This window comes from Camelus bactrianus, chromosome 7 (genome assembly GCF_048773025.1).
Source record: "Camelus bactrianus isolate YW-2024 breed Bactrian camel chromosome 7, ASM4877302v1, whole genome shotgun sequence".
In the NCBI taxonomy this organism is placed as follows: domain Eukaryota; kingdom Metazoa; phylum Chordata; class Mammalia; order Artiodactyla; family Camelidae; genus Camelus; species Camelus bactrianus.
The window spans coordinates 76,130,709-76,154,757 of NC_133545.1; the positions used below are offsets into that span (position 1 = coordinate 76,130,709).

The following is a 24,049-nucleotide window of genomic DNA, read 5'->3' on the forward strand; positions in this document are numbered from 1 at the left end:
TGGAGTATCTATATTTGAATAATGTAAAAACTTTTACCATAGGGGAGCAAGTTTATATACCCAAGCCAATTAGTCATTAGGTTGAGTGCAGAAATTTGAAGTTCTTTCAGAGTAAGGCTCAGAAATAGGTTTCATTGCTTACAGGGAAAAAGGCAGGTTAAATTTAAAGACCATTATTTCCTTAACTTGTCTTGAAATAATTCAGCTTAAGTGGCTTTTCATTCTCCCAAGCCTCTGTAATTGTCTCAGACTTGTCTTATTCCCTACCTACCCTCTTTTATATTTAAGTAACATTAAATACCCATAACAACAGGCCTCAGTGTACATAAAATGTTTCTTAAGTCTGTGTAATTTGTCTTCTTTTCACAGCCTGGTTCCCCGGGACCTGTAATTCCTGTTCAACCACTTGGGAAAATACTCACAAAACCAGATTCCCACTGGGAGGGAACAGTTATTGTATCAGAAGCTGAGAATGGTGTTCACCCGAAAACAGAACTCCAACAAAAACAGCTATTAAATAATAACCCCCAAGCACTTTCAAAGAATCATCCTCCTCAGCCACTTGTCCGTAATTCATCTGAGCAACCTTCACAGAAGCTGCCTTCTGCACCGGTGAAGTTGCACTGTCCTCCGTCACCTCACATAGAAAATCCCCCAAAGTCGTCAACGCCTCACACGCCTGTGCAGCACGGTTATCTGTCACCAAAGCCCCCTTCCCAGCAGTTAGGCTCTCCCTACAGGCCTCACCACTCACAGTCACCTCAAGTTGGAACACCTCAGCGAGAGCCGCAAAGAAATTTTTATTCCGCAGCACAGAACCTTCAAGCCAACACTCAGCAGGCAACTTCTGGAGCATTATTTACCCAGACACCCTCAGGACAATCTTCAGCAACATACAGTCAGTTTAACCAACAGAGTCTGAGCAGCACGGCACCGCCGCCTCCACCCCCTCCGCCCCCTTCTTCTTCGTCTTATTATCAAAACCAGCAGCCCTCTGCAAACTTTCAGAACTATAATCAGCTTAAAGGTAGTCTTTCCCAACAAACTGTGTTTACATCAGGACCAAGTCAAGCACTTCCTGGCACTACAAGCCAGCAAACAGTTCCGGGACACCACGTTACTCCAGGGCATTTTTTGCCTTCTCAGAACCCTGCTCTTCACCATCAGACTGCTGCTGCTGCTGCTGCTGCTGCTGCTGCTGCTGCTGTGGTCCCACCCCCTCCTCCGCCACCACCTGCTCCAGGACCACACCTGCTCCAACAGCCGAGTTCCCATCAGCCACACTCTGTAGCACACGTAGTGGGGCCCGTTCATGCCGTCACCCCTGGGTCGCATATTCATTCTCAAACTGCTGGACACCATTTGCCACCACCCCCTCCACCTCCTGGGCCTGCCCCTCATCACCATCCACCGCCCCATCCTTCCACAGGACTTCAAGGTCTACAAGCACAACACCAGCATGTCGTAAATTCAGCCCCTCCACCACCCCCTCCTCCTCCGCCTTCCAGCGTTTTGGCTTCTGGGCATCACACCACATCAGCTCAAGCCTTACACCATCCACCTCATCAAGGACCTCCACTTTTCCCTTCCAGCGCTCATCCAGCTGTACCACCGTACCCCTCACAAGCTACACATCACACCACTTTGGGACCGGGACCCCAACACCAGCCTTCCGGAGCAGGGCCACACTGTCCATTACCAGTTGCAGGTCCTCATCTCCAGCCCCAGGGACCAAACAGTATTCCAACACCTACTGCTTCAGGGTTCTGTCCTCATCCTGGCTCTGTGGCCCTGCCACATGGGGTTCAAGGACCTCAGCAGGCATCTCCAGTGCCTGGACAGATTCCAATTCACAGAGCACAGGTGCCACCAACATTTCAGAACAACTATCATGGTTCAGGGTGGCATTAAAATGGACTGCAAAAAACATTTTTTAAAATGTTCTGTAAGATAAACTGTATATTTCATATGTACCTATTAAGGTACTTTTTAAAGCTTGTACATGAAACTTTGTATAAAAAAAACACCAGTGCTCTTTCATTGTATTTTTCCCACTTTTGCTTTTTAAAACTCCTTAAGAAATGTGTTCAGCCAGTATTAGGGATCTTTACTTTGTAAATGAACGAACATTCCAGCTGTTTTTCTGGCAGTAGATTTGATGCTACATGATCTTTACATTTTTTTTGTTGCAGTTAAATTCATTTAGTGAATGTTTTCTATATTATTTTATACATACGCATTAAACTACACAGCTAAGTAATGGCACTATGAGGATTTTTTCTTTTTTTCCTGTCAGCAGTTCTGTGAGTGCATCTTAAATATAAAAAAATGCAATACAGATCTTTATAGTTTGGTGTGGACATGGCTCATTTTGTTTTATCGGTTAATTTGCAAGCAAAATGTAATTTAATGTATAGATGATTTTAATGTCTCCTGACAAACTGTAAATACTGCATTTCTTTTGCGTATATAATTGCTTACAGCTTTTCTCATTTGATATATAGCATTGTACATATGACAAGTCTTTGCAAAACTGTGTGATCTTTGTGAAAGTAGTACAGTATATGGCTTTTAATTTCTTTTTTATTTTAAATATACTGTCACATTGAAGCACTGGTTGGGCATTTTAATTCATGTTAATAAATCACAATTATGTCAGTTTTACCAGATTGTCCTGTACAACTTCTGAGATTGGGGATCTGTTGAAACAAGTGTTTTCACAAAACTTACATTTTCCAGACAGGAGTTTGGAAGGAGGCTTCCATTTTCTTTAGCAACTACTACCCCAGCTGGACTGCAGGAAGCATCAGGAGGCAGTGAGGGCTTGTTCCTGTAATATTCCTACTTGTTATTTTTGCAGGAGCAACAGCTATAGGAAACTACTATGTACATCTACTTATATCTGACATACAAAATGAATTCATTCCATTAAAGCATCACACATAATACAGTTATAGACTATGATTTACAATAACTTTGAAAATCTAGAGTTTACCTAAAAACACAGGCATACCTAATTTGTACATGCCATGATCTACATGGCTGAAATGTACTACTGATGAATCAAAATTATCTTAAAACCTTAAATTAACATTTACTATCTAGCTATAGTATTAAAAACAGTAATAGGAAATTTTAAAAACCTGTTTTAAATATACAAAACTAAAGGAAAAAGGCATTATTTCTAGGATCTCTTAAGTGAAACTAAAATGGCCTCAAATGAACATTTTATTGCTGAAATATAAAATGCTAGTTATTTTCAAAAAATAAAAAATTCTTATCCTTTGTCCTCTACCTTTCAGGAGGCTTAAGTATAACCAATAGTAATGACACTATTTGTCCACACATTTTTCATCATCCAATTACTTGACATACTTTGGCACCATATACAAATTCTGTGTATTGAGAAAAAAGTAAACAGACTAAAAATGACTAAGATTTGTCAGTAATGTAAGTCATGTTTTACACTTTTAATTTCCATTTCCTTTTGAAAATAGCTGATGATACATTAACACAGCTGCGTTTAGGGCTCAAATCCTAATCATCTTCAAGTTTTAGAAGAACTTAGGTCAACTTTTGCCATCCTTGATTTATCAAACAGAATTCTACTTATCGTATTCACTGAAGAAACACTTGTCCAAGGCGAAATGGCTTTACGTCATCCGTCCCTTGACAGTTTCAAACACAAAACATAGTTAACTAGCACAGTGAACTGTCCATATTCACACCTCTTTAAAAGGACCATCCTAAAGATTTTTAATTCCTCATAGTTTTAGATTTGCCCACTACATAAATAATGTATACAGAAGCTTTTCTGTAAACTGCAGAATCTGAAAATGGGTGAAAACAGTGGAATTTAAGAAGCAATTTCACCTATAAATACAAACTGAAGTTCTCTGCCCAAGTAGAAGGGGTACTTTATCCTGCTAATTAGTTATGGATGATCCAAGTACAGGAAGAAACAAGTTAGTAAATCAGTTTTCACCTAGAAAGTTTATGCTTTTTTGAAGCTCCTATATCCTGTTTTTCTCTGCCTTGGCACAGTTCTAATTTCCAGATAGCCAGCTTATGAATCTGCTATAATCACATAGGTGATTCACTGCTTGTCATTTTCCATGAAGACTTCACACAGACTAGAGAAAGGAAAAGACAGGACATTCAACTAGAATCACGGAGCTGGCCATAGTGTTCTGCATAACCAATTGTTCTCATTTAGCTTCTATGCATTCATCATCATCAAGCCACCAAGAATCTGCTAAAAACCGTACTGTAAGTAATATGAACGTACATTCCTTCGAGAGCAATTGCTTTTATACTGTAAGCTAGTTAACCATTTTAGCTTAAGCAACAGATCCTTACATAATTCATAATAACCTAGATTTTTTTTTAACATGAGCCAAAACTCCATTAGACAAATTTCATTCAAGTGTGCTTATAACCCTGGTAATTCTTACAGACTTAGAGAAGACATACATGTACTCTGGTTCTTGTGAGGACGGTTCCTGTGGAAACTGGATGGCATCACTGGTCTACAGCCACCATCTGCCACAGAACCTACATGGTAACCTACAGCCTCCAGAGCAAAACTGAGCATGCACATGTCATAAATGAACAGTACGTTCCACCTCACAGCAATACGATTTAATGTTAACTCCTAAGAGGACTGCGTGCCTTGTTCCCTCCCAGTGAACACTGTCAAAAGAAAACAGAAAAAATTGGCAATGATCAAACAAAATGTAATTAGTATGCTTTTGATGAAACATGAATGAAAAAGGATCACTGAAATTCTAGGTAATGAATCTGTATGACAGCATCTGTTCTAGACCCGTCTTCGACACCTTACAAAGCAACGAACGATTTACTCACAATAAACCTTAATGAATGGTTCTACAACTGTATCTCCTGCAATAGGAATGTTGACATTTCCTTTAGTTTTGGTGACACTACACTAAAAATAGCAAATTTTTGTCGATTCTATCACTCCAAATATAGGCCAATGACCAAGGCAATATCTTGGGGGGGGGGGGGGAGAAACCCAAAACACTTTAATTCTTACGACAACTGCAAGCACCTCAAACAATGAATTCTTGTTACAATACTTGTTATCTTTTCACAATCTAGTTATTGCAAAGGCATACTGATAAATGTTAATGGACGAAGTCAAGAAAACAGAGGCACCTTGAAGAATGTAAAATTAAAAAAAAAAAACCCGACATTCAATCCACTGATTTCTAAAAAAGGCTGAATGTACCTCTATATATTACGTTCTAAAATTGTATTGCCTACTATGGTTTGTGTCCAGGATTCTACAATTTTAAGGAAATGCATAAAACAAAATTGTGTGCAACCTGCAAAGGGAAAATCATTTTCTCAGCTTCAGTATGTGGAAAGACAATGGAAAAGCTAGTAAAATTTACTGTAGCCTCACATAAAACCTGTCTCTGGAATGAATGCAATCACCTTTACCTCCTAGATATTAGTGTTCTGCCCACCGTGCTGCAAATTGTACATATACATACCTTAGTTCTAGACAAACACAAGCGAGCTTCCCCCACCCCCCCATATATATATATATGTATTTTTTTTTCATTCCACACACTGAACATGTTTCTCTTGTCCAATTTAATCTATGCAGAGTTTAACTTAACAGTGCTTGGAGAAGGCAACACCACATGGTACCGGGCCACCACATTTTTAAAGGGAAACTGCTCTTCTTCCTTAAAAGTATTTTTAATTAAAAATATGCAAAAATACGAATGGGAGTGCTACACTATCATGTATTTTAGAATAAAAAGCATGTCTTTTCTATCTTTAAAGTGCCATATAGGGAATGACAAAACCTGGAGCCACTTTGTTTAAAATCCAATGCAAAAGGACTGCCATGGAATGAAAAGTTGGCACAACTCCTTGGAGCAGTTAAAGTCTGTTACATGCAACTTAGGCTACAAAGCACTCAAGACTGGGTAGCTTTTCTGAAATTTGAGTCCCCATCCCATATTTAATGGAAATTAACATTTACAGGGTGCATTTACATACACTATAATACAGGAATGATGTCCCTTTGCTGGAAGATAAAATTGTACATTTCCTTGCTATTTCTTGGTTCCAACTTGATAATTTCTTAAGATTGTAAATTATATAGTACTCAGCTAAAATATTTCTTCATAAATAGTTACAAAACCTGCCGAAACACAAGAAGGAAAGTATTTTTCGTTCAAAAAAATTGACATTTGAATGTCACACAACACAAGAAACAATGCTTAGAGACATGTTATTGTTTCCAGAAGAAAGTGGGTCAGTAAACTACTAAGCTGAAGACAAAAGACTGCCCTTCCCCAGGATCACAGTGCACAAAAAGCAAAATGTCAAACGACAGTACCTCAAAGCAAAATAAAGGTCTGAGGATGAAGCCAGCTCACTTGTAATCCTGTTAAAGAGCAAGAGTCCCCCTTTAGGGCCAATGCACTGGACAACACGTGCCAGCTCAGAACGCTCGTGTGCAGAATCCGCTAAGAATTCAACCAAGGATGCCGGAGGCATTCACCAGCCGAGGCTCGTTTTTCGGGAACCATTTCTAACATCGGGATCAGGAAATCTGTAAACTGTGCAGCATCTTCATGGGGCCAACCATACTTTTCCACGAGTACATCAAAGAGGCTCCAGGGCTTCAGCTTGGTGATGTGCCGCAGCTCTCCTACGGGAAAGACAGGCAGCGTCAAGGCCGCTCCCAGGCTGCGCCTTTCACTGACGCACACACCCACCTGCTCAACACCAGGCGGCACCGCAGGCCAGCTCTCACACACGAGATAATCGTGAACTGTCTACATGCCTGTGTCACGTTTCAAGCAGGCTTGAGGAATGCAAGCAGGGGTCCATCTGTACCAGCTTTAGTTTCTTTAAATAAGCAGAGCGAGCTAAGGATGCTCAGAATATTTACTTTTGCTAAGACTGAGGCACTCTCGCTCCACCTTGGATTCTTTTTTTTTTTTTGCAATTTGCAAATTTGCTTAGAAAAAACTTTAAGCTTTATTTAAACTCCTTGAACCATTATTTCTGCAGGTAACTATGCAAAGAAAAGTCTTTTCCTCTGGAACAGTGCTTGGTGAGAGAACTTTCTGTGATGGGAGAGATGTTCTGTATCTATGCTAATGTGGCAGCTGCCTATGTGGCTACTGAGCATTTGGAATGGGGACAGTATGACTAAGGAACAGAAGTTTAATTTTAATTTGTTGCACTTTAAACAGCCACATGTAGCTAGTGGCTACTGCACCGGTCAGCACAGCTCTAGGGCCAACCCAAATCAAGTACCATTCACCTGTCCACATTTGCTGTAAAGTCTACGCTGTCAGGACATCAATTACACTTTTCAAACATGCTGAAGTTATACTTTTCAAAATGTGCTAACTGCAGTAAGAAAAGTGTGGGTTATGAGCAGCCCTGGCTGACCTACAGAGTAACTAACAAGCTAGTAAATGGTCTGCAATCCATTACAGCCTTTCTCACAGAAGGAAAAAGTGTTTATTTTAAAGTCAAACTGCCAGAAGGACAGATTGACCATCTTTAAGAATAACTCATTTTCTGTGCCTGTTAGAACTTTTCACAGGATGCCACACAGGACATGCGCATAAACAGGCCTCCCCGGTGCCCTCAGTGTCCGGACCGCAGTCCCCGCAGACAGCACTGCGCCCCACTCCCCACGTCCCCGGGCCCAGGCTGGCCAGAGCCCCTGCGTCCAGCAGCTGAGAGGCAGGCACCTGCCAGGTGCCCTTGCACAAGGGTGGGTTCCTCTCTCCTCTTGCACCTGCTGTAACTTAACCAACAAGGTGAATTTGTGCATGTTATGCGTTAACAGAGAATCAGTCCTGCGCTTACAAAGGTCTTCTCAGGAGGCCTGGTCTGCTTCACCCATTTATTCAACTCAGTGTAGGAACATACCCCTCCTCTTTCTTTAATCATAAGGAAGATAAAAATGCCACAGAAAATCACAAAAGCAAAAGGGAAAAACGACCTGTACTCCACCCCACAATGACCTTTCCTTTTAGCCTAGACTCTTTCAATGCACATTCTCATGAACTGGTTTGTCTACAGAGTCGTAATCATGACATAAACACAATGCTGAATACAGAAACCATCAGCAGGTAGTAAGTTTCTGGCTCCCACATGAGGTCAGGGGACGGAGTTAAGTGTGGCTTCTAGACCGCAGGGCAGCTCTGTCCTCAGGATGCAGGTGGACCCACTGGCTCAGAGAAGGAAGTTTCCCTCCCGGGACAGGAAACAGTCTCAGTGAGAACAAAGTGTGAGCCATTAGCGAATGTTCACCCCTTTAACCCGGAAATTCCAGTTCCAGAATTCAGCCTAAAGAAATAACGCTGGCATCCACCACCTCCCCTCAGATATGCTCACTGCAAAATTACACACTTATAAAATTATAAGTGCTCCATAATTGGAGAATAGTGGTTAAAAAAAACAAACAGCCACAGTACATCCACTCGAGGAGTATTATTTAATATTACTTAATAACAAGGGGGAAATAATATGATAACATGCTCAGTAGTAACAGAAGTCAAAACCATGTACTACGTATGATCCCAGAAGTAATTTTCAAAGTGCCCACAAAGACGCAAAGCAGGTGCCCCCAAACACCAGCTTTGTTTTATGGTTGTTTCTTCTTTTATTTTTTTGCATTTTCTCTAACACAACTCTATGGCTTTTATAGTGACTGCTGATCTTACCAGAGCAAGGTTAGAGCAAACTGAGAAACCACACGCCTCCCGTGGTAAAACCAGCTCTGTGGGGAGAAGACATTCTCATCTCGGACAAACACACCCCCCCAGGATTGCAAATGAGAACAGCTGCTGAGAAGTCTGCTCAGAACACGGGGATCTACTCCCGAGGGCTCAGTTCTCAGAGTGACTAAAATCCATCAACAGGCAGCAAGTCAGTACAAATCTTTCATGACGAGAGCTACGCTTTACCATGACAGGTGCCTTAAGCTAACAGCTGCACTATAAACCGAAAAAAGCCATTTCCAAAGAAAATCCTGAAGCATCTAACAGACTTTTGACCAGGTAATCCCACACAAAAACTGTATGTACGAAGACGCTGTCTGTAATAGGAAAATACGCAATACGCCAAGTAGTCCGAGTACCGGCAGGCATTCAATGCATAGTAATACTGCACCGTAACAGCAGTGAACTGTCTCTGCAAAGAACAAGTATACGGACTATGGATCGAGGTGGGAAACTCTATCATGCCAAGAAAAACAGGAATGACACTCACCTAGGCCCTATGATTATACGTACAAATTCTTATGTTCAATTCAGTGATAAGAAGAAACGCTGCCCTGTAACACGTCATAAAGGTTACTTGAAACAACCCCTAAGCTCCCAACCTGGTGTATCTACTGTTAGAAACACCAAGAACAGGCCCCTCCTAGGAGTCAGGGTCTCAGGTCCACTCAAACGGCCCAGCCCTACTCGTAACACACAACAAAGACAGCCACCTCCACTTCCACCACACAGAATAAAAAACAAAAAAACAATCAGATAACAAAACATTTTAACAAAATTTTTAATTATTTGCTCCTATTGTAAAAATATCTTTTACCCTGACAATCTTTTCTCTTAGGAAAATACACCAAGATATTACGTTGTACTGAAACAAACTGCCAATAACTGAACACTTGACTGCGACCAACTTAATTTTTCAAACCCTTTCCAGGCCCGACTCCCCACAAGCTCCTCAACTGGTCGAAGTCAAGAGGGCATCTGCCTGGCTTCACTGCCTGCGCCATGCAGAAATGCCATGACAAAGGTTTCAACTTGAAGCCAAGAAAATCAAGTGAGGGCAGTGCCCAGACTGTGTGGGCCAAACCCCACAAAGGGGCTCTTCACAGAAATGAGAGACTGTTGATTTTTAGACGATTCTGGAGATCAGTTACAATCACTCTAGCAAGTTTCATCTCAAACACTAGAAATTAAGAATGGAGTCTCTTTTAAAACCCAGCTCCTGAGTTTCACCCTCAGTTCTCTGTCCACCCCACCCCAACCCACCGTTCTACCCGACATCACTTATCTCGAGCCCATCCTGCAAAGAGTCCCTGGGCTACACAGAAGTTCCCCACATGCTTTGAGATTTTCCATTGTATTTAAGAAAGTTTTTGGCCTGATACACAATATCGCTTACATAGATTATAAAACACTTAATGCCCTCATCCACAATCAAATAGTTTTCTTTCTTTTTAAAGCTGTCTCCTCTCATACTTTCATTCTCAATACAGCAAATTTTACTAACATGACAGCTTCTGACAGGTCGACAGAACACCTGTGAGTCAGGTGCGCCCCTGGCTGTGCCCCTCTTCCCACCACCACCTCAGGGCTGGGGCCCCTCTGGAGGACCACTCCCTTCCCAGGTTCATGTCTTAGGCCGGTCAGGCTGCTATCACAAAGCAGGACTGACAAGGTAGCTTATAAACAACAAGTTTCTTTCTCACCGTCCTGGAGGTGCCAGTGCGGGCAGGTGAGGGCCCTCTTCCGGGTCACAGACTTCCTGCTCTGTTCTCACATGGTGGAAGGGGTGAGTGAGCTCTCTGGACCTCTTTATAAGGCACCAAACCCATTTATGACTTCACCCACCTTCCAACAGCCTGCTCCTAACACGGTCACCTCTGGATTTCCACACGAGTGGGTGGAGGGACCACACAGACACGCAGACCACGGCAGGACAGGACAGGGACAAAATCCTTAGGCGCTCATTTCTACTGGGCCACACCTGGACCCACCAGTCAAGATGGTCTTTCTTAATGATCTTTGGTGGCTAATGCCCATATCCAAAGGAATAACCAGCAGATGAAACCTTAAAGGGTGAGAACAGTAATTACATTCCCTGCCAAAAAATCCAGCTCAATTTTAAAATGCCTGGACCAAGAAATAATTGAAAATAGTTATCATTTTACTCTGAATTGTAAGCAAGAAGATGACACTAAGCTGCATTTGATATTCAGCTTTAACACACAGACCCTGCTCCTCCTCCCTGACCTCGGGGTGGGGAAGAAACCTGCTCCCCTCCCAGGAGGACGAGGGGCAGGCAGACCTGCTGTTTGCTCCCTCTGTCCCAATGGCTTTCCAATGTGATGGAAGCAAATTCACAGCAGTTTCCATCCTGCCTTTCTCTTTATCAGCTCCGGCAGAAAAGTATTTAAAAAAAAAAATTTAAATGAAGACATACAAGGTCCCGTAATTTCTGAAACGTACCCTCGCACTCCTTCCCGGAAGCAGCACACCAAAACACGTTTTCAGTGCAGCAAACAACCACCGCACCCTGAGGGACACGGCAAAACCAACTTCGCTGACAGGTCCTCATTCCTCACATAGTATTACTCCTGTCACTTCCGTGAAGACCCTAAGTTCCTTCTGATCTCCAGTTACTATAAATAATAATCAGGAAAGAAATGAAGTCCCAATTCCCGGTCATTTTAGGGGCTTTCTTGCCTAATCATCCAAAAAAGGGAAAGGACTCTCGTTACCACAGTCGCACCGAGTGCAGACGTTTCTGGTCCGTCCCTACCGAGGCTGCCAGATGCACTGCACCCTGCAGGTCACCTTCTAACAAGCTCCTCAAGAAGAACCCACGCACCCAGTCCCTGAAGTGCACAGGCCACAGCGACGTGGGGATGTGCCAGCAAGCCCCAAAGCAAGCCCTCTGCACGCCCACCCTGGTGCCAGTCCCTCAGGCGTCACTCACCACGTCCTCTCGAGGACTCCCAGAGCGGGCGTGAGGAGAGGGCTCCAAGCCCCCGCTGGCGCTGGACTGGTCCTCAGTGGTGCCACCCTCAGGCCTGTAGCTCAGGCCAGTGGCAAAGCCTAACAGGAACAAGAGAGCCCTAGAGCAGCCAACTCCAGCAGCAAACCAGACCACAGGCTGCAGGCAGATGTGCCTTCAAATAATTCACCTGACCCTTCAAGGCCCTTCCTCTGTCCCTCTTCATCTTTCCCACGTGCGCAGGACTGGTACCTCACCCACGAAGGACAGAGAAACACAGAGCACAGTCATTCTAAACGGCTCCTTGCTGCAGGAAAGGTCAGGGCAGCACAATTAGAGGGAACACCCTCGTGTGCCTTCGTTGGCTGTTGTTCCTCCCCATGCCTGGTGCCTAAGTCAGGGGACGAGGCTTCCACAGCCCACTCCCTAGAGGAGCAGGTGCTGTGGTCCAGAGCCCCCCTGGGCCTTCTCCTGTCCCCTGCAGAGCATCGCAGGCCAATACTGCTGTCTACTTCCATGAAGATTAAAGATGATGCTGGTAGCCCCAGGCCACCCTCCCCACCAAGCCCCCATCAGACAGTGCCTGAAGGTTATGGCCGAGGGCAGGTCTTCCACCAGCCAAGGGCTCCAGGGGCCCAGGCCATCTCCCACAAGCTCTGAACACACTGAAATGTGGAAGAAGGATTAAAATAAACACTATTTCCCAAGCCACACTGAATCCCAGGCCATAAAAATCCAGAGCTTTTCCTTGCTTCAACTGTTCTCAAGTGGCAAAGCCACCTTACTGCCCTTAACCCCACCTGAGACTGTGCGTGAGTGTCTGTGTGTGGTGAGGGGATCTCTGTACCTGCTCAGATGACCCAGTGTCGAAGACCAGATTTTCAAAAACAAAACTGATACAACAAGTCTGAAGAAAATTCTTCCCTGACAATCTTTTCCCCCTGTGATAAGCTTTAAAAAGAAAATGACAGAACAATTGCATCTGGTTACTTATTTCCCAGGTTATGCACGGGCTGGTCCCAGTAAAGCTGAGGGCTGTGGTCAGCGCACTCTAAGAAGGTGGAGCAAGAAACCACCGTCTTCGGCGTGGCTGGTGCGCAGGTCGTGTGCATAAACAGGGAGGTGGGATTTAAAAGACAAGACAGGACTGGTTAGCTGAACATCATCAAAGTGTATCATAAAAGGTTATTACTCTACAAGAATTCTTTATCTCATAGGAAAATAGAGAATCAAACTGGTTCTTCAAATTTGGCTAAAGCAGAGGAGATGGCCTATCTAGTACCTACAGAAATTTCTACAAACTCCAAGTTCTGCTCCCATTAACTTTAAAAAGTTCTTTTTTTAAAGGGTGCTACAACACCTCCAAACAAAAGAAAAATCTAAGCTGGAAAAGACATGAATTACAAGGACCATTTATGCTCACACGAAAGATTATGGCATGGAGCAGGGGGGGTGGGGGGCATTCTTTAAAAATAAACTCCCTGGAGCTTTTGGGTATTTTTTTAAATTGATCATTAACCAGGGACTATTCACAGCAAAGAAAGGGCTGTTCTGAGTCACACAAAGGGAAATCAACAAGAATTAAAATATGAAATAAGTCACCTGTAACACAGCGTGAGGCAGTGTAAAGGAGAGTGAGGTTTGATTTACAGGAACGTGAGGCACACACGGCTCCAAGGCCCACAACCCTACCCACAGAGACAGCTCAGACAGGCCCGAGGGCGCAGATGGACGGTCACTAAGTCCAGGCTCTAGGCCACCTCTGCTCCACTGCAAAAACACTCCGGCTCCAGGAACAATGTGCAAAATACAAAGGTTAAGTCTAGCCGGTTCCTAAAAGTCACTTAAACTCCTTTTTATAAATACATGAATACACAGATTGGTGCTTAAAGTAAAAGAAAGGTGTGGAGGAGATAAAGGATTTCAGGAACGTTGTTTTCTTACAAAATTCTTACTCCACAGATCAGATGGTTCATTATTTCTTGAGCACTTTCTTCAGCAGAGTCCCCTGGTGCCTAAACGTGAATGCACAATTTCTCCTTTTGGGAGAGTATTATGCTGAAAATTAGTGTTGCATAAATACCGTTACCTTTTCTGGTGAAAAACTCCTTGGAATATTTCCCCAACATAGCGTATTTTCGAGGGACTTTCCCCAGCAGTTCAATGATCAATGCTATGTGATCTGCATTGGGAAACATTGCCAGCAAAACAGAAACACACGACAGTTTAATCAGTACACTGCATGCAGACACTGCCACCGCCCGCGCAGACAGAAACAGAGGCCACCTGAACCATCAGAGCACAGTTCTGCCCTTGCGGCTGACGCACAGGGTGACCGCAGCACACGGCCAAACGCAGTCTTCCCTCTCAACTTGGAAATCAGCATAGGAATTCTGCTGGGTTGCTTTGGGAATTTAGGAGAAATGCCTTTGTCATCATTTATGCTACAATCGGCAGCTGCTATTCCGTTTCTGTCTGCATCGTGGCGCTTTTCAAAAAGAAGAGGTACTACCTCTGCGATTGAAGAATTCCCGAGAATATTTTCCAGACAGAGCAAAGTGCCTTGGGATACTGCCTAGCAGCTCTATGATGTGGGCTATGTGGTCTATGGAGGAGAGAAAAAAAAGGATACGGGAATGGGAGGGGGAAAGGGAAGGATGGGATAAAAAAAAAAGGGGGGGAAATTGAAATTAGTAAAAAATCAGAAATAGATTCAAATCAACAATGTCTGCAGCACATCCACGCAGAGGCTTCTAGGACTGGCAGGTGTCAGGCACCATCTGGAGCATTAACAAGGACTGACGCCAGCTCACCCCAGGCCACCGCAGCATAGCAAGCAAATAAGCATGGAGATGGTCAGGTTTGCAGATGGAATTCAAGCCAGAATTCCTTGGTTTTCAACTCAGCCCCCAACAGAACAGAGAAATGGGCAGTGATGAGTGGACAAAAGGATGAAGGAGAGGCTTTGGGTCTGTGCGGCCTGTCCTCTCCCGCCAGCTGAGTTCGGGCCCACGGGAGCAGGCTGAAGCCCAAGGGCTCCCTGCAGTGTCACCTATGCCAAGAGGCGCTGCCCATTCACTGTGACTGGGGGGGCTTCAAGTTCAAAGGGAAAGCATTTGAATTTGGTGTTTGAAAACCAAAACACAGTCCTATTTTGGTACAAAAACACAGTATTCTCCAGAAGTTCAGGACTCTCAGGAGACTCAGAAGGAGGGATTTAGCAGGCAGCAATACTCACCTTCATCTCTGGAATAGTCTTCCCCAGAATGTGGTTCAAACAAATAATCTCCCGTTGCCAGCTCAAATGCCTAGGATACAACAGATGACATGCTAAGCAATTCACAGAGACCAGCCCCAGCCAGCAGCTTCATCTGGTACAAAAGACCTACATTTTATGAGGATACGAATTAAACCAAAAAGCCTCCTGAAGGGGCTCAACACCAGGTTTTTCTTCTTCCCGAAAGTTCAAAAAAGCTTCAGAAATATTCTTGTATCTCTCTGCTTCGTTCTGCAGGAAGCAGCCGTGCGCAGGCCTGCCTGGAGCCCTGCACGCGAACCTAAGTGCGAGAATGAGGACTCACCCAGGGCCCGGCCCGTCTGGCCCCAGAGCCTGCCTGCCACCCGTGGGCTGGCGCGCCCTGGGTGGCGGGTGCTGCTGCTCTCCTGAAGCAAAGCCTTTCACGTCTCAGTAACGGGGTTATTTCCAGCATCTCATCATCACTTTATTCACTTCTGGCACAAAAAGGAAATCCTCAAAAGAAGCCCCTCTTGCTCTGTCCCCCGGGGGCCAGGGGGACCCAGATCAGCTAGCAGAGCCTCTGAGTTCGGCAAGGAGATTAGGCTTCCTGATTACACGGTCGCCCCCACAGAAAGCCAGGCGTGGGGCTGGTGGGCAGGAGGGGCATTTGTTTCCATTTCTGCCCGTGAGTCTATTTCCCTCCTTCACAAAAACATCTCAGGACCATGGGTTTAACTTGGGTAACAATATATAAAGATGGCAACTGCTATTGCTCTGCTGACCAAATACCATGTTTTTTTAAAAACATGTTTTAAATAAGAATTTAAATGAATTAAAAAAAAAAAAAAGAATAACTCCCATTTTTGGGTTTTTTCCATGCTTACTTCTCTTGTATATTAGACCTGCTCCGAAGGCCCTCAGAGGCCCGGTACCAGCTCATTGATGCCTGTGGCTCAGTGGCTGTGGCACTACTCCCTATGAATCTCAAGGTACCGCCGTCCCCACTCCTGCATCAGCCCAGCCTCTCCTGTCGAAGATCAGAGTGTGGGGATGGCCTGAGTGGGGCCTCTCGCAACAAGCCAAGGTGGGTCCCCTCAGCTCATCTCTTCACTGTTTTTTTTTTTTCCAAAAAGGAAAAGAGGGAACAGGATGACAAGCCTGTTGCCAGCCACCCTCTGTTCCTGAACTCAGGATCCCTGCCCTGAAGCAGACCTGGGTCTGCGCAGGACCCAGACGTGCCAAGTCTCAACGCAGAGTAAGTGGCTGTCCGGGAGCCGCAGGGCCTCCCCTCTCCACCCAATGAACAGGTCAGGGGAAAACCTCGCATTTGGCCACAGGTCCCAGAGGAACAGGTGGATTACACACTGAATGGCCAGAAGTGTCTTCTTTGCCTGAGACACAAGGCAAGAGAGAAAGGTGAAACCCTAATGGGAAAGAAGACCCCGGAAGCCGCGTGACGAATCCAAGGAGAATGCCAGCCGCTCTTTACCTTCCTTGGGTCCTCCCGCACTCTTCTTACTAATTTTCAAGAACATTTCAATCTGGTTGTATGTATTTCTTACCTAACAAGAAGATATGCCAGCTGAATGTTCTTTGAAAGATGACCATTTTGATTAGCATTCATGTATTTCCAAGAAAATACTTAGGTCAAAGAAGCCTATCGATGAAATGGTGTGAAAGACAGAAGGAAGAGGCGAGATGAGGCTCCCCGCCGTGCTGCCAGGCCCTGGTTCTCTGGAGACCGACGAGATTTCTTAACAAGTAGGACACGGACAACAGGCAAGCACACCTCACAGTGAGAACACGTACTTCACCACCTGCTTTTATGCCGGCAGCTACGAAAGCATGGAAGAGTATTGCCTTCAACCCAGTAAGTGACTCTACGTATGACCCTGATTATCATCGTTTATTTTTAGTACTTGGGAACTTTGGGTTTTGCCCTCTCTGCTCGACCCAATCCTCTCAGAGGCCTTGCCCCTGGACTAGCTTCTGTTCTCAGGTTCTAGGGAGGCCAGTTATCCCCTTCCTGCAACGCCATCCCACGACAAAGCCATCCCACGACAAAGCACTGTATTCTGAATAAATAAGGTCACCTCTTCCTTCTGCGATGTGACCAGTGCTGAAGGCGGCCGGTGAAACCTGTCAGACTGGCTCCCGACTCCGCGGCCCTGCCTGGGGCTCACCATGGGGCCTGCAGAGATGCCTATTCAGGGCTCTGACACACGCAGACAGAGGAAACAACACCTTGGCCCACACAGAAGTTTTAGATCATACAACATCTGGAGGGGCTCCAAAGCTCAAGAAAAGAGAGACTCACAAACTGACATATCCCAGCTACTGTGCCTCATTTTGTCATCCCTGTCCAGCTGTAAAAGCTCTCTTGCCTGAAGGCAGCAAAGACACTCAGGAGTGAACATGGGTACCGGCTACCCCTCCCATCTCATTGGAGTCTCTGTAAGATTTGATACCGCTCATAGCAAAGGACCCTGGGCTTTACCACCAAGAATGATCGGGAGCTTGACTACAGCTTGGTATTATGAAGTTAATATACTATTATATATTTAAACTTCAACAGAAGGGTAGGGGTGGGGGAGGACTGCTTCAGCCTCCCTAGATTTTCTCCGAAAAACAAGAGGGGATCTCAGCCATGACCCCCCGGGAGGGTCTGGGGCAGGAGTGAAGGCTTGTTCCATCCCCACTTACAGGAAATCAGCCTTATGACAACCAACCAATTAAAAAAAACTTCATAAGAAACTTCTTAGAAGCACCGCACGAGTTTATGGTTCATTGCGGTGGGGGGGGGGGGGGGTGTAACCTCGGAAGGCGGCAGAGTGAACGCTTTTCCTCACAGGTCTTCCCTCTCTGTTGGTGCCACAGCAGCTGCCGGGGTGGGCAGGACAGGAGACTGTGCAGAAGGACAAGACCTTATCTCATGGAAGGTAGGGCAGAAAACCTGGTATAAAACTGCACTGACAGCTCCCCCATTATTCTACTACATCTGTGATCCTGTCCTATTTTTCTGGTTACATCACCAAAATTTCACACCCAAAATTAGAAACACAGGATTCAGAGCTGAAAGCGTTCTCAGAGTGTAATTCAGGGCAGCCCTGGTACGGCCCCTTCTGTGTTCCTGGGGACAAGTAAGCCTTGACCTCACCACATCCTGAAACAGCACATCCCTTCCCTGCAGCTCCAGCTGTTGAAAAGTGCACGGAGAGGGAGTCGGGTCCTATCCTCCCACCAGTCCCTACCGTCAAAGGAACCATCGTGTGTCCACTGATTCTTTAAACCATTCTTTCCTAAACCTAGCACAGCAAGGACTCAGTTTCTGACACTTAATGAAAAACTTAATTTAAAGTCTTCTCTGGCGTTAACACATCAGAGCAACATGGGAATAGAAAGGCAGACCGTTTCAGACCGACTGGGCCACACTGGCTGCCTCTGATCATGTGAATGTCAAAGATGGTAACGTGTGCTTTCTTCGTACTGATCTAGCACGACCTGCTGACAGTGCTTCCACCTGAGCATCAGGGGACAAACAGTACAGCACACCCGAGAAGCTTACATCAACCCTGGAACCACGGACAATTACATTCATTCGGCACCGCTTTTTTTAGTGAGAAGACAAGTACTAAGCTTTATACGCATGCCCCTTCATTTAAGTATCAGGAGAATTTGGGAGAAAAAATGACACGAAATAAGAAAAGTATGAAACACTGTTGGAAGCAACAGACACGTGCATTCCCTTTTCCAACAGAGGACTACAAAGCACAGCCCACTAAGAGGAAGGTGCTGAACTGGCTAGGGAAAAGAGCCAAGAAAGAAACTGAAATTGGCTTACAGACGAGCGACCACTCACACTCATCAGTTCACAGGTGAGGAGGAGGTGAGAGGATGCACTGGGGGAGATGGGGAGAGTTTGGACGCATCCAACGTTGTGATGCACAAAACTGGCAGCAGAAATGGTGAGGGTTACATGGGAGAAAGAAGCAGCACCCCAAGGCCTTGAGGAAAACCATCCCTGTGCTCCCTGCGGAAACAGTCAAACACGGTACCTGCCGCTGCCAGGATCTCGGATGGGAGTGGACAGCCTGGAGCAATAAGCCAGAAGAGTCTCTGGATTTTGCTAAACACAAGAGAGAGTAAACACTGAAGTGTGGGGAAATCCTCTCCTCTCCTCTCCAGTAAGGAGATAAGGTCCGACAGAGGCCACTGCGAAGGGCTCTGACGTTTCAGTCACAATCTTCCCCGAAGACACAGCTGTCTCATCTCCTCCACAGCCCGGGTGAGGGGCAAAACTGCATACAACCTGCAAGCTTTCAGTAACCAAACAGTTACCTGAAGTCATTTATCACCACAGCGGAGGGTCTGATTCTGGTGGTGTGGGCTGCAGAGGGCCGCACGAGGTTGTCTCTCTCAAGACCAAAACCGAAACAAAAACTCAACTCAGGACATGCCTAAAAAGGATTCTTTTAACTCTTCAGACACCAAGGCAGCAACCTTCCCCTCACTTCCTCCCCGGTGCACAATCTTCACAGTCAGAAAGTAAGCCCACAGGCACAGGGGTGGCTCCCCCCATCGTGGGGGTTAAAGGGATGAACCTTTACATGGAGGAAAATGGCAGAGGCTGTTCTTACCATACATGCCGTACTCCAGATGTCAGCAGGTGTACTGTAACCCGCGCCTATTAAAACCTCTATGGATCTATACTGACGCGTCTGGATGTCTTCTGTGAAGTGTTTATGCTGGAAGGGAATGGACTGCATTACCATGGAGGAAAACACACAGTAAAGAAGAGAAAAGCATCTTCTAATTCATGATAATAACCAAAATGTTTCAGAAAGAAAACTACTTACCACCCAACAAGCATTTCCCAGGTCGGCAATTTTAACTCTGATTTTGTCTGCGTTCCGTGGGTCCAGGGGATTCACCAACAAGTCGGCAGCGCGGGTTTTTGCTGGCATGAGCAAACAGCAGGAAGTTAGTGCCTGGATAAGTGGTTTGCACGTGTGCACACAAGACTTGCTGGGCACAAGTCTCCTTTTCTAAGCAAGTGGTGGGATGATCATTTAGGCCTGGAATCCTGTAAGTTGAACTCAACAGAATTTAAATTCTTGGTCTCCATCTCTGGAAAATACTTCACGAGAGAACAAACTGACCAGAGGCCCCATGGACACTTCCTTACCCTTTCTCCTAGACGCCCGATGCTTCACCTCAAGGTCAGCCCCGCTTGGCTCCCCTCTCCTCCCACTGCTCCCCACTAGACCTGCGCCCACTCCCTACGGGAGCCCATCCAGCTCAGAAGCGCGCTATCACACAGGACGTGAGAGACAACAGCCCCCTGAACGGGCGGCAAATGCCTTCCTAAGTGGCCACAGTTCACCTGGGACCCCATCCCCTACCTTCCTACTGCTTGGGGTGAGCACAGAGAGCTCAAGAGTTAGATGATGGCTGATTAGCAAATAAAGATTAAAGGCTGGGACTCATCAATTCTGGTTCAGCTGTGGATGAGGAATGCTCCAAAAGGCTCCTGAGATGGCCCAGGCCCTAAGGTCGCTCACGAACGTGTCCAATGCTCAGGCCACTCTCAACCCCAGGGGACCCTGAAGGATTCTCAGCAGCAGGCGTAGGGCTGGGATTCTCAGGGCTGTGGGGCCAGAAGAGCTTCTCAGGCAAGTCCAGACCATGCCTGCATGAAGCAGTTAAACCAGGCGTGAGGGACAAAGGAAAACAACATGGTGAGGCCCCAGACAGAAAATGCTTAAGTGAGTCAGCATCTCCATCAAACCTCAACGATCGATGAGCTTGGATTTCTGGAAAGAATGAGACACAACCATTGCTTTTATTTTCAAAGTAATTCTGAAATGGTACTCACAGACTAAACAGAAAAGTCTGCTCAATGCAGAACATTAAACACCCTTTTGTTCACTAGAAGGTGGGCCCTGCTGAAATGACCGAACCTCCTTTGGGTACAGCAATGTGATGGAGTGCGGCACCCGACGCGGGCGGCAAGGCCAGGCCAGGCCATACGCACAGTGAGCAGGGCAGTGAGTGGGCAGGGTGCCTAGGACCTGGGGCACCCACAGAGCTCCCCAAGGCGGGGCTAGAAAATGCAAGAGAACTCTGAGCAATGTTTTAACCCTCAAGACCTGCTCCTCGGGCTTGTGGCTCAATCCAAGCCAGCCAGGCCACGTGTCCCTTCTCGCTGTCTGCCCTGTGCTCATGTCCCTCTTTATGAGGATGCTGGTTCCCAGGAGGCCTCACCAAAGGCCAGGTATGAGCCAAGGAGAAGAAACATAGGAATTCGGAAGTGATAAGGACAGCAGCACAGAGACCCACACAAAGAGTCGAAGTAAACACTGAGCAGGGAGTGGGCTGAGAAACAGAGCTCCAGGAAAAACATAAAAATGCTGATGCAGCAGACAGGTGATCAGCAATGGGAACGGCCAGATGACTCCCTCGTGTCCTTTAATTGAGGAGAGTCAGCAGGCAAGAAATGGAATCTGAGGTTTACGTAACTAGATTCAAACATAAATTTCAACACCTTAAAGTTATAAAACTCTGGCAAATGACTAAACTCTTTGAGGCTCAGTTCTCAGTAACAGAGGAAGAGAAAGAACCATCCCTCCCCAACCAAGAAATAAAAATGAAAAAGGACCAAACACGGGGGAGCTGCAGCTCGGCCTGGCCGGCCAGACCCAGGGCCCACTCTGCAACCAGCCAATCACCCTCTGAAGGGAGTCTCCTCAAGGGCCAGTGAAGGACCAACCAGAGCGGTGGGTTCCACCACCCCAGATCACTCAGACCAAAGGCCTGGTGGGAGAGGAGGAAGCTGCTGATTCTGACGGTGAGTGAGCCGCTCTGAGGGCACTCATTGGGAGGAGGGATCTGTGCCCGCCACCACGCTGTTACTGCTGTTGTTTTAAAGACACCTCCCGTAACCCAGCTCTGCTAGAGGAGACACACTTCACAAGACACATCATCACATACCTTCAGTACAGATGTTCCTCCACTTACGACGGGGTTACATCCCAAAAAACCCATCTCAAGTTCCAAGTATCTTAAGTCCAAAATGTATTCAATACACCTCACCTATCAAACATCATAGCTGAGCCTTGCCTACCCCAAACAAAACTCAGAACACTTACACCAGCCCACAGTTGGGTACAATCATCTAACACAAAGCCTGTGTTATAATAAAGTAACTTGCTGCACTGTCCTGAAAGGGACAGCAGGCTGGCTGCAAGCGTCAGGGCTGCTCCCCCTCGGGATCTTGGGGCCGACGGGAGCCGCGCTCGCTGCCCTGCCGTCTACCACCCGCCAGCGAAAAGGCCACAATTTAACATCTGAAGTATAAAGTTGAATCATCATTAATTCAGGGACCATTTGCACAGTTTCTCTGTCCTTAATATTCCTCGTTTATGATCACTGGACAAAGTCTCTTTGGTGACACACTGTTATCCTCCTAGTTCAGATATGTAAGTGGCTACCTGACGCACGATGCATTCCAAATGATACAAGGCAACTTATCTCAAAAATGTAACTGTACAAGAACACAAAGGAGGTAAAAGAGAATCAGTTTGCATTTCTTTTCTCAGTGTGAGAGTTCCCTGCTCTAGGTATCTGTGACAGGTTACCTGACTAACACTCAAAAAGGTCCACTTAAACACACTCACACTTGCTGTGTACTCATACCAATTTTGCTTTGCCCGGAAATTCGATCACCTCCTGATTCAGTCACCATCATTCAGCTATCACAGCTCTCGCCTGCTCTCTGCTTCTATCAAGTGGGAGGAGAGAGGTGAGAAGGTTTCACTTCAGAGAGGGCTGGGGCCCTTGGGTCATTCTGATAAACCAGTCTCTGGGTGACACCGTATTTACTCCCTGCGAAGCGATCCTAGAACTAGTAGGATGGCAGCCAGCCAGGCTCGAGTGATGAAACAGCTGTCATCACTTCTCTGCAAGGCACTGTGCTGGGCCCACTTTGATTCTTTCTGTTCCAAACAGCCTTATAAGAAAGGCGCGAGCACCTTCTTCATGTGCAGGAGGTTTAGCCCCAGCCCAAGGAAGCAGCGGTACTAGGAGATTCTATGCCCAAACCTGACCTACTTGTTCATCAGGTATCTATCGAGTCCCCTCTACGTCCCAGACGCTGTCCTGGCACTGGGAACAGCATGAACAAGAGATAAGAGGTTCCACTGCCATGCCCCAAATTAGGAAACTCATGCACTGGCTGGGAATATGGGTGATAAAGTAAATAAAATGAATGGTTCGTACAGTAACTCTATATGCTCTGAAGAAAAAGCAGGAAAGGAGCTGGACACTGATGAGGATGTTCAGGGCAGGCCTTTTCTGGGAACATCCTGTCTGAGGAGTGGCCTGATGAGGGGCACGGAGGAGAGAAGCTCTGGGTGGAAGAGACAGCAAGGGCGAACCGCACAGAGACAGAAACAAGCTCACACCCTCAAGAAACTTCAAAAAGAAGCCAGTGTGGAGGTGCAGAGTGAGTGAGGAAAAGGTGAAGGAGGTGAGGGGAAATGGTATCAGGAAGAGAACGGCCAGAGGACAGGCTGTACAGAGCAGTCAGCTTCAGAGAGTGACGCCCCTGGGCTTATGTTAAGTGGAAATGCACTGGAGACCACGGCGGGGAGCAATGGGGCGAGCTTCAGAAAGCCCTCAGTGGCTGCTCCCCAGGGAACTGGCCAGGGAGTGAGAATTGGAGTGAGATGAGTATGGAGCAGTTTTCCAGCAGCCTAGCCAAGCACTGACACCCATGGGGGTCACTTCTAGGTGAGGGTGACAGGCCTCAACAAACACCTCACAGGTGCCAGCTTGCTCCAGGGCCTTTGTCCTTCAGATGGGCTGAGCCAAGATACATGCTCAGGCTCCAGCAGCTGATAATCCAAGAGGAATCCTGCCGCCTCTTCCCAACCTTCAAGCAGCTATCATATCACTCCAGGGAAAAGTTCACATTCTTTAGCCTGGCATCTTTCTTCCTCAATCTTCTCATCCTGGCCCAACCTTTTCCTCTCCTACTCCTAATGTACACGC

General features: G+C 46.2%; 2 protein-coding genes across 13 annotated transcripts in view; one reads left to right on the forward strand and one right to left on the reverse strand.

Moving 5' to 3' along the window:
* The window catches only part of KMT2E (lysine methyltransferase 2E (inactive)), a 77,639-nt gene extending 74,975 nt beyond the window's left edge, over positions 1-2,664 (forward strand). For all 4 annotated transcript variants that reach the window (XM_010946679.2, XM_010946680.3, XM_010946681.3 and 1 more), the window contains one exon: positions 370-2,664. In XM_010946679.2, coding sequence (XP_010944981.2) covers positions 370-1,911 — 1,542 coding nt within the window. In that variant the 3' untranslated portion in view covers positions 1,912-2,664. The remainder of the gene's footprint in view (positions 1-369) is intronic.
* Positions 2,665-3,455: 791 nt separating this feature from the next.
* The window catches only part of SRPK2 (SRSF protein kinase 2), a 204,352-nt gene continuing 183,758 nt past the window's right edge, over positions 3,456-24,049 (reverse strand). For 5 of the 9 annotated variants that reach the window (XM_010946683.3, XM_010946684.3, XM_074367622.1 and 2 more), the window contains 6 exons: positions 19,855-19,955; positions 19,636-19,743; positions 14,999-15,068; positions 14,273-14,365; positions 13,850-13,942; positions 3,456-6,694 (listed from right to left, as the gene is read on the reverse strand). In XM_010946683.3, coding sequence (XP_010944985.1) covers positions 6,510-6,694; positions 13,850-13,942; positions 14,273-14,365; positions 14,999-15,068; positions 19,636-19,743; positions 19,855-19,955 — 650 coding nt within the window. In that variant the 3' untranslated portion in view covers positions 3,456-6,509. The remainder of the gene's footprint in view (positions 6,695-13,849; positions 13,943-14,272; positions 14,366-14,998; positions 15,069-19,635; positions 19,744-19,854; positions 19,956-24,049) is intronic. The other 4 variants (XM_010946685.3, XM_045510500.2, XM_074367624.1 and 1 more) reach the window with 2 other exon arrangements.